The 10,946-nt window shown below is 41.3% G+C and overlaps 1 protein-coding gene across 3 annotated transcripts in view; it reads left to right on the top strand.

Annotated features, from left to right (window-relative positions):
- Positions 1–3,973, top strand: part of LOC112140936 (diacylglycerol kinase beta) — a 112,407-nt gene extending 108,434 nt beyond the window's left edge. For all 3 annotated transcript variants that reach the window (XM_024263959.2, XM_024263957.2, XM_024263958.2), the window contains one exon: positions 1,756–3,973. In XM_024263959.2, coding sequence (XP_024119727.1) covers positions 1,756–1,854 — 99 coding nt within the window. In that variant the 3' untranslated portion in view covers positions 1,855–3,973. The remainder of the gene's footprint in view (positions 1–1,755) is intronic.
- The last annotated feature ends 6,973 nt before the right edge of the window (positions 3,974–10,946 follow it).

Genomic DNA, 10,946 nt, shown 5'->3' with positions numbered 1-10,946 from the left:
AAGCATTAATAAATAAAACAAAAGACGATATAAAGAAAAACATATACACATTGAATCCAGTTAAACTATATAGTCATAAATTGATTAGAAGAGATATATATCGCCATACACACACTCATATTTTAACAAAAATCTCTCTTCTCCCTCCGCGGGTGGTTTCTCACCCCAACTTAGGTCCTGTACCAGAGGCCTGGGAGTTTGATTTTTCGCTGTATTTAATAACTTTGTGTTCTTCTGAAATTAATTATTTTTAAATATCTATAAGACAGAATGGCATTGATGAGAACAGGAATATGAGGACCGCTGTGTGGAAGGAGTAGCTGGAGGAGGCTGTGCATCTCACGCCACTGAAAGCTGCTCCACTTTTGTCCCGCCTCGGCTCATTTCCCTGCTCCTTCATTCAGCCTCCTCCTCCTCACATCCTGAACCTCCGCAGCTTCATGCCGTCAACACTCACATTCCAACAATGTAATACATCTCACAGGAGGAAGTCCATTCATCCTCACAGCGCACAGACCTTGAAGAAAGGGCTCTGTTGGCTCCAATGTGAAGGTGACGGCGAGTCTTTCTGTCATGAAAAAACAGGATGTGAAAGCAAGCCGATAATGCTTCCACTGCACTCTAAATGTCATTAAAATATTTGTCTAACTTGCAACTCTGTATAAGATGGGGCACAATGACATAAAAAGTTTGCTTTTTGCTGAGACAGAATGACATACTTTTAGTTGATTTACCTTTAATGCCACCACTTGTTTCGTTGTTCTAGATTGAGAATTTCTCTGTCTGTTTTTCATTATGGATCAAAACTGTGCGGCTGGATAGCTCTGATGTTGCTCGCTGTGTTTTTTTATAACGCTAATGTTAGCTTGGGGTTGTGAAGTACTATAAGCTAGCGAGAGAGCGAGCTAGAGAGAGTAAACAAAGGGTTGATGGGAAATTAACAGAGGCTAACTTCTGCGCCAACAGTCCCGCCCTCAACCAAGAGGTGAATTTCTAATGAACTCCTGCTCTCCAGAAAATATGTCTTAAAAAAAATATATATATGTATTTTTAATTTATTTTGTCTAAAAACTGCATAATCATAATTAACAGACAACACTTTGAAAATAGACTAGGGCTGTGAACATTAACCCGATAACACAGGGGATTAGTCAAGAAGAATTAACGCGTTAAATTAATCGAAGAAACAGTCCTTCGCTTTAACTCAGCGTGAAAACATTTCATCTGGTATCATCCCGCTTATACCATGGTCACTTACAAAAGAAATAAATATTCAATCGGTTTTTAGTACTTTATTCTTGCTATTTTTGTGGTTTAGATCACTTTTTCACAAAAAGCTGGTTATTTGATCCATTGTTCAGTCCCATATTGTACAAATATATTTTACCTGGTAAAACATTGTGAATAATCGTGATTAATCCCCACACAAAAGTGTGATTAATACGATTTTTTTTGTCATCTGTAATTAAAAATAAATAAATGTACAGTTTTGTGTGCGATTTCATTTTGAAATTATTCGCAGATAATAAGGGGTTGGGAAATACTCAGACAAAAGAAAAAGCGATTAATTGCGATAAATTTTTTCAAGGTTTGCGATTAATTAGTTAATTTTTCTAAAATCGATTCCCGGCCCTAAAATATACTCAAATATAGTTGGAGTGGGTCTTTAAATCAAGCATAATAAACCTCAGTTGGTTTTATTTCCTTGTATTTGTTTTGTAAATTTGATCATTTCTGGTTTTGTGACTTTTACAGGTCAGGATCACTCACAAGAACCAGGTCCCCATGTTACTGGGACCCCCCCAGAAGACCCCCTTCTTCTTCTTCAAAAAGCGAAACCGCAGCTGTGACTAGGACTTGTTTACAGAAATACAGGAATGCACGCAAACATGTTCATGTGCAAACACACCTGAGCTGCTGCTGGTGGAGCAGCTCCTTCAGATGAGGCGGTTCCTCCTCATCACTTACTACAGAACCCCAAACTTTATTTGCCTCCTGCAAAGTTATCTACATCGCCCCCACCCTCCTACCCCACCCCTCAGCACACATACACACAGGAAGAGGCAGGGCAGTTTCATGATGGAGTTGAATGGAGGCTTGTGTGGAGAGCCAGCTGAGCTCCTGCTTCAAACACCTGAATGAATTATGAAACAGCGCTCACTCGCAGGCGCCCCAACAGGCTCACAACACGCAACAGACGGCACGTCTCATCCATTATTGACCTGTTCTGTTAGCAGGGCTGATAGTGGGGGGAGGGGTCAACACAAATACATTTTAGCCCCATTGGCCGGTGGACGGAGCTGGCTGGAGGTTCAGTTCAGTCTTCTCTCTTTCAACACTAAAGATCCAGATGAACTATGGTCCTTGGTGGTTGTGGTGCATAACAGCTGCAGTAAGCACTGGTGCATAGAAGCTATGAAGCAGTTTCTGTTATAGTATGTAGCACTTGCAGTACATAGCTGTTGTGGTATGTAAGTGATGCAGTGTGTAGCGGTGGCAGTATGGAACTGCGGCATGTAACTGTTATGGTATTCAGCGGTTGCCGGATCCTGTGATTGTAGCATGCAGCGGTTGTGACAAGTAACTTTTGAGGTATGCAGGTATTGTAGAATTCAGTAGTCATGGTATGCAGTGGTGGCGGTATGCAGCGGTTGCGGTATGCTGTAGTCGCTGTATACAGTTATCGCGGTATGCAGTAGTCATGGTATGCAGTGGTGACGGTTTGCAGTGGTGGCAGTATGCAGTTGTTACGATATACAGCAGTCGCGGTATGCAGAGGTCACGGTATGAAGTAGTCGCGGTATGAAGTAGTCGCGGTATGGAGTGGTTTTGGTATACAGTAGTCGCGTATGCAGCAGTCGCAGCATGCAATGTTTGCAGTATGCAGTGTTTGCAGTATGCAGTGGTTGTAGAATGCTGCTGTCGCGGTATCCAGAGTTCGCGGCATGCAGTGGTCACGGTATGCAGCGGTCATGGTATCCAGCAGTTGCAGTATGCAGTGGTTGTAGTATGCAGCGGTTGCGGTATGCAGCGGTCGTGGTATGCAGCGGTTGCAATTCCAACACTGAGGTACGTTCTAGACACACATCACTATTGCATTTGTCAGCTTGGTCATGTTGTAGATAGCTTCCGTCTCTAAATTTGGCCCTTTTATCAAAAATTGTGGGTTTCAAATACAAAACCCATAATTATTTTAGAAAATATACATACTTCATACATACTATTTACATACATTTCACTAAGATAAAATGATCGATATAAAATACATTTCTTTTTACTTCTATGAGGAAAAATTGGTCCAAAAAAAAATTAATAAAGTCCTTCTGTGTCTGGCAAATTTTACTTTTGACATTTTATTTAAAATTGGAAATGGATGATCTCTGGGCTCATGCCGTTAGAATTCTCTCTCTCTCAAAGGCTTCCTTTAGGCTTAATCTGCTGTAAATGGACCTGGTTCAGATAAACAGCTGATTGTGATTAAAGGCACTTGGTTGGAATAAACTGTACCAGGTTCAGATAACCGCCACTTGGTTCAGATAATTATGTCTTCATGGCTTCTAGTCTTCTAAATGTTTCACAAGAGACTCTCATCTTCTAGTCTGAATGAAAACCAACCTGGAATGAGTCCATTTACACTTCTTATCAACCTGTCCCGTGTTTCTGGGCCTTTACATCCAGATGATGTTCGTGTCAATGCAGGGGGGTAAAATGGATTTTTATTAATCCTGAAAGAACCAGATTCCTTCATCTTTGTTAGGACTGTGACTTCCAGCATCCCTCATTGAGTCCTGCTGCTGTGGAGCTCTCACAAGCATTCACCAAACTGAACAGGAGACAGAGAGTAGACAAAAATGTTCATTAAGACTGTGTCCGTAGTGATCCATACTGATGTTCCCAGACTGTGTATACTCTGAATCATGTGCAATCGTGTATATTTCTGAAAGTTGTAGATCACATAAACTGTTCACACGACTGTGTTCCTGAGGTGTCCATTATTTCCTCATGTTGCAGCACTTCTTTCTGCTTTTTACCAACAGGTTACTCCCCAAACCTCCACACGTCCTTGAATGGAGTTTGTGAAAAATGTAAGGTTGTAAAGAAACTGGTTCTCTGGTGTCCTGAAAACCTCAGGATTGTCAGACAGAGGAGGGTTAGGATCAGTGATCGTCAAAATACAGACACGACTCAAAGTGTGTCGCTATGACACCTTTTCAAACAGTGGAAGATCTTGCATTGCCATGGGAAACTTCTCAACAATATCATGTGTAATACAGCTGAGTTCAGCTGGACTGTAAGTAAGTCATACAAAACTGTCAAAAATGTCCAAGTAAGTCATGGATTTCATTTGAAACCACCTGATAGGTTTTCCATAAATGTTGGTCACGTTTGTCATCAACATTTGAGCTCAAATTTACCTACAGTTTGCAGACATGTCTCACCATCAGAGCATCTCCATCTCACTGTGTGTCATTTTGTTTATATGTGACCATAAGTGTTGAGAGTATTGTGTGCCATTTGTATTCATAACTTTAGTGATGTACTGAAATGCATGGATGTACATATGCTCAAGAAGACTTAAGAAGACTGACCTCACTGATCAGCTTCTTACCTAATATTAACCCTTTAACACCTGAAGAGTCGCCGGTGACGCTTAAACACAAAATTGTTAACATACTGTAACTTTACAACCATTAACACGATAATTCCAGTAGATTCTGAAGGAAAAAACCACAGTTTCTTCAAATCAATAAATTTAGAAAAACTATGGAGACAGTCTGGTTAGGTTTGGCATTCTGCTAGCTTTTTGGACTATTTTGGCATTTACTAAGATTTTTTAGGCTATTTTAGAGTTTAAAGGAGCTCTACAGTTGTCAGGATGGCCGAGCGGTCCAAGGCGCTGCGTTAAGGTCGCAGTCTCGTAAAGAGGCATGTTGTATTCCCGCTTCTGACACAGATCAAGTGGTACTCTGTGCACTGCCTGCTCCATCCCCAGATTAACACCAACACTCAATTTCTCCATAGAGCTAGAGATGATCAGCAAAAAACCTTTCATTTTAGATGCAGAGTGCTGTATATCTTCCAATTGTGTCCTGTCTTTAATAAATTCCAGCTCAAACAGGTGTTTAAGGATGCGGGGCTTTTTTAAGACACACCCACCTGGTCAGACACAGTCATGCAGACGTCACATGTATCTGTGAACCAGTGTGGCGATGGCCGGGCCTACTAAAGGCAGAAATATGGTATGTGCATCCATCTTTGAAGAAATTTGGATACTGTTTATTTTCGTGGAAGAAGCAAAGAAAGAAAGACTCTAGGATTACACCGGCAGCCACCCACAGCAGCAGGCGGAGCTTCAGGAATTGAGTCATTTTACTACCGGGTAGGAAAAAAACTCACAAAAAATAACAAATATTTCATAAATAGTTTGTTTTTAAATGTTAAAAATGTAATATATGATCATATATATGGACATAGCCCACTCTGAAATGCTTAAGAAAAACTTGATGTGCCCCATTTAACTAATATTTCAGCTTATAGCTGTTTTGGCTAACCTAATTTTTTTGTTTAGGCTAATTTGGGTGGCTATCAGCTTCAGCATTTTCAGTTATCAGCTTCAGCATTTTTAGCTATCAGTTTCAGCATCTTCAGGTATCAGCACAAGCATCTTCAGCGGCCAAATTCAGTTTACAGCTTTCACACTAACATTATCACAGGTAATGCTATATATCTAGGTCATATTTATGTTAAAAATTTACGGTTTTAAAGTCCTAAAAATGAAGTTTTAGAGTGTTCAAAAAATGTTTAGCCTGTTCGTCCCGTGACCTAAAGTGTGTTCTGGATTTTGGCCCTTTGTGTGATTGAGTTTGACACCCCTGTCCTAAAGGATAAATGGAGCTGAGAATCTGGCTTTGAATGAGCCAAACCAGCAGGTCCATCTTATCTCTGACCCCTGCGTGGAGTTTGCAGGGATCTTCCCAGTGAAGCCCACGCAGGACAGAGGGTTAGGTCAATGTTGTGGTTCTAAGCTCTGCACTCTGCAGGCCTTGGTGCCCTGATTCCCTCAAACATGCTGAATCACTGCTGTGGCATCCAGACTTGCTCACGTCATCAATCCTTGCATCTTCAAGGTTAAACATCCATGCTGAGCGCTGACAGGGAGCCTGGGGCTACAAGAGCTCTGCTGAGGAAGAGTGCATGTTCACCCTGACTCTAGTGTGACACAAGAGAAAGGTTTCAGACCCGTGGGATTAAACGTGTGCAGCCGTGTGACGTTTTTATCTGAGGACAACCTGCATCCCCCCATGTCTGCTGAAACAAGCAGAAAGAAGATCTGACTGATGGAAACCCTGTTTTTGTTTCAGAGGGGGCCAGTTGCTCCATCCCTGTGCTGAGCTGTGACGTGCACAGTTACCCCGTGCACGTCACAGCTCATTATCATTCCTGTCCTTTGACAAAATCAATGGTCTTAACAAACAAACACACACAGTCTGCTAACCGAGGACGGGGTTTTATGCTCAGACGTTGGGAGAACAGACAGTAGGCTGTGAAGTGCTGAACTACATTCAGAGCAGAATAAAGCTGTTGGTGAAGCAGCTTCATGCTTCTGTGTGGAGAACCCCTCATGCTCTGCAGACTCACAAACCAGGCCTAAGATTCCAACACCAGGTCACCTTCCTGTCTATTTAAATGACTGAGCACAGCTGTGCAAGTATGTGGTTCAGTTACTCCTCTCAAGTGTTACTCGGTGGGGGTGTATGGGGGCTACAATTTCTAGAGCTGTTTCCTCCTATGGATTTAAACATCAAGCTGAAGGACATCAGTGTCCGCATGTTCCTGCATCAACAAGAACCAAAATCAAAGGCTGACAAAGAGGCAGATGGAGATGTGTGTGTGGCTTGATGCTGTTCCCATGGGAACAGCAATCAAACTGATTGGAGTGCCATGGAGGCATGTGGTGTATCATTGAAGAAGCATCTTTTATTGTTGCTGGGCTGTTATTAATCCAGCTTCAGATGACCTGAAAGAAACTGTAAATATTTGTCCAGGTCTCATGCAGCCTCTGACCGCCATGGTAGAACTTCAAATGAAGTTACGTCAAAAACAAAGTCTCACTGTAGATTTGTTTCAGAGAGACAGTGCATAAATGTAAGGACAGTTAAATAGAGTCCAAGGACTAGTTTAGACCCTTTTCACGGTGACGTCAGACAAAATGGCATCAGGGCCCACAAAGTGAATAGTGATTTACGGTTTACGGGTTTAGAACGGCAAAGCTGACAGCTGAATGTTGTTTAACACACTTTTACATAAATAATAAAGGTAACTTTACCAATTTCAACTGAAAAATGTACAATATTTATTTTATGAAACTCCTGTTGAATTGTATTTTCATTTCCTGTCTAGATCGTTCACAAATCTAAATACAAATTTGAATAATTCTCCGATATTTGAGGGTTTATTGAAAATATCGACCTTTCATTTGAGCAGATATTATTCTAACAGGTTCTATTTTGCTTGATATGATTCACACGTGGAGCGATCAGCACAAAAACTGATAGAAATTCATGTAATAGACGCAGCCAAGGCTAAATTTAGTTGTTGTAATAAGACGCATCATCATCATTTCTCTTCGTCCCCAGTGGGACATAAGGCCGCTACAAACTGCTTCCACCACAGCTTATCCCTAGCCCTGTGTTGTGCTCCTCCTAGGGTGAGCTGATTTTCCGCAAGTTCTGATGTTATTGTGCGGCGCCATGTTGTTCTGGGTCTCCCAGGTTTTCTCTTTCCTGGAGGCGTCCACCTTAGGGCTACTTTGGCGGTGCGATTAGGCTCCATGCGAAGGACATGCCCCAGCCACCTCATACGCCTACACTTGATGTCATCAGTAATAAGACGCATTTTTTGTTTTTCGGGATATTTTAAGCGATAGATGTAAAAAATAGAATGTTTATTAAGTGGCCCAGCAAATATTTTTAAGTGCCACTATGAAGCCATTTATTTTCCATTTTTTCAGAATTTTTTTGCCTTTAAGACAAAAGTTCAGCTCTGGTTGTACGCATTTAGAAAATTACGTGTGAATAATCATTTCCTTATATATATTTTTGATGGTCGCAAGTTCATTTTATCCTTTTTTACCTTTAATATCCCGCAGGGATTAGACACAGTTATGAGCAACAGCAAAGATCAGAAAAGAACAACAGTTATTAGTTTTTCTTTATTGTCAGATTTATTGTCAAATGTCTGACTTTATCTCTATCTATGTTTTTAATTATTTTTCAAACACAGAAATGTGATCTACTTTAACTGTGCAGAAAAGATCTTCTGCAGATCTACGTCTCATCCCCGTCAAGGAAAGCTAGGGTCGATTCAAACCCATGAGAACAGCCTGAACTGGAAGTGACGATGTGTGTGCGCGGCTTACAGACACACAGGAGTCAGTGTAGCTTCAGTCCAGCTTCAGTAGAGCTTCAGTAAGCCTCTCATCCAGTTTAGTCAGGATTCAGAGAGGTTGTCCTCTGGCTCAAATATCCTGAGAGGTTTTCTCTAAGTCCAGATGTTCTCTTGGTCTACTCTGTCTTCAGCTGGTTGGTTGGAGGTGTTTCTTTCAGAACATCATCATCCCACTGCAGGTTTAGAGAAACAACATTTTTTCTGACCACAGTCAAACTTCACTGATGGGTGACCAAAGTTTATCCAGAAAACATCATCTCGCCTTTATTTGTGGAACAGAACCATCCCCTCCAGGTTCGGTTTAATGTCACAAAAAATGTTTTTTCAACACTCTACTCCTTCCTGACCAACCAAGACTAGACTGACTTCAGCCATGACTGCCTGTACTCCAGTCAGGTTCATTGATGATCCACGTGTGGGTTTGGTATCTGTCAGTCTGGTGGGGCGTCAAAGTCCATTATGGACTTTAGATTTGCAGCCTGAAAGAAGTGCTTTTCTTCCTAAACTGTTCATCTGAGACCCCAGAAGCAGAAAAACTGCAGAATCTGGTTCAGCTCACACATTAGGGAGACCACCAAAGATCCAGGTTATACAAGCCCCGGGCTGCAAGAGTTCCCCTTTGGTGAGCCTTTTGAGTAAAAAGGCAGGAGCTATCACCAAAGTGCTATTAATAGCAGGCAAGTCACTTCTTGTCCCACGGTGAAGCGTCCTGCTCTGAGGCGGTTCTCTACATTCAGTCAGAAACTGCACCAACTGGAACAAAGCAGAGCTTTAAACACGACGTTCCAGCAACAGTTCTGCCTTCAAGACCTTTCAGGGCTTCATTAGGGAAGTACAGCCGTCTGAGAGCCCCCTGAGCTCTGCTGCTTAAAGCTGGGGTCCCCAAACTTTTTCTTGTAAGGACCACATAACTGTTTTCCTCTCTGATGTGGGACCGGTACAACAATCACAGCATAAACATTTATGATTTTCCAGAAAGACACACACAGCCACATTTTAAATAATTCATTTAAAATGTGGCTTCATAGAAAGAAAATACTAAACATTTTTAAAACTAGATATAAAGCTTTATCTGCAGTATTGCTAGTGCTAATGCTGTAAGCTGAATGGGGTCGCTGAAGATGCTGAAATTGATAACTAAAAGCATTGAAGCTAATAGCTGAAAACACTGTAACTGATAGCTAGCTAAAATATTAGCAAAAGTCAAATTTGCCTAAAAACTGAAAAAATCTTAAATTAGCATATACAGATAGCATCTAGCTGAAATATAAGCTAAACTCCAAATTAGAAAAAAAAAAAAAAGAAAAAATATTAAATTTGCCTAAATTGCTAGCAGCTAGCTGAAACATTAGTTAAATTCCAAATTAGCCTAAAAACTGAAAAGCCTAGATCAGCCAAAACAGCTAGCATGTGACTAAAATATTATCTGAATCCCAAATTAGACTACAAAACTGAAAAAAGCCTAAATTACCCTAAACATTTAGTATCTAGCTGAAATATTAGCTAAACTCCAAAATATCTCAAAAATCCCTTCAAAAATAGTCGAAAAAGCTAGCATAAAAAGAGCTGGCATCCAAAAAACGTACATAATAATAATAAAGAAAGAGTAAATCACTATTAAACCAATAAATATTCTCTCCTCTCCCATCATCGTTCAGACTGCAGAAGGGAGGAATAAAAGGTCACCTTCTATGTGGGTCTCAATCAGCCAGATTGAGGAAAAAAAATGTAGGCGTCTCTGATGGTGTGGGGGGCCGGGTCAAATGTGGAGGCGGGCCGGATCCGGCCCGCGGGCCGTAGTTTTGGGACCCCTGGTTTAAAGGGAAGTTGACTGACACGAAGCGCTCCAGGCTGGTGCTGTGACGTGTCCTCTTCCTGCAGACAGATGAACTCTAAAGCGAAGCTGCATCAGTAAAACAAACAGAAATCTTTCCAGGCTTGTCTGGCGGCGTGCACTGACCCGTCCCACTTGCACAGACTGCTTGTGTGGAGATAAACTCCATGAAGAGCAAACAGCTGACACCACCGATAGAAACTCTGTTTGTGTGTCTGAGAAAACTTTCAGTTTGTGAGATTTTTTTTTTTAAAGTTTGAGAAAATCAAAAATCCTGAGTTTGTGTGTTTCTGAAACAGAAAGGTATCACCTTCACTTCCTCCTTAATCCTAAGGATTAAGATTGAAAACAAAATGTGGCCAGGTGAGTTCACCTGGTGAGTGACTTGTTGCACAATCAGGACAGTCCCTATTCACTTCTCTCTAAAAACAGACTCTTTAGCTCCAGTCGTTGTTTTTCTGTGTTGTGGAACTGAAAACACATTTTTACTTCTTGGTTTTTCATATTTCTGACCAGATTTGTGGTTAAAAGGGGCCCATCATCAAGGAAGAGCTGAGTTTTAAAGACTAACAAGGCCACGAGTGCATGTTTTTAGGACCCATGGGTCAGAGGAAACTCAGAGGAATCTCATGTTCCCTTTGGTACACCCTGAGGCGAGTCCAAC

The sequence above is a fragment of the Oryzias melastigma genome, unplaced genomic scaffold (genome assembly GCF_002922805.2).
Source record: "Oryzias melastigma strain HK-1 unplaced genomic scaffold, ASM292280v2 sc00274, whole genome shotgun sequence".
In the NCBI taxonomy this organism is placed as follows: Eukaryota; Metazoa; Chordata; class Actinopteri; order Beloniformes; family Adrianichthyidae; genus Oryzias; species Oryzias melastigma.
The sequence above is the reverse complement of the archived record's forward strand: the minus strand, read 5'-3'. Positions and strand labels throughout refer to the sequence as shown.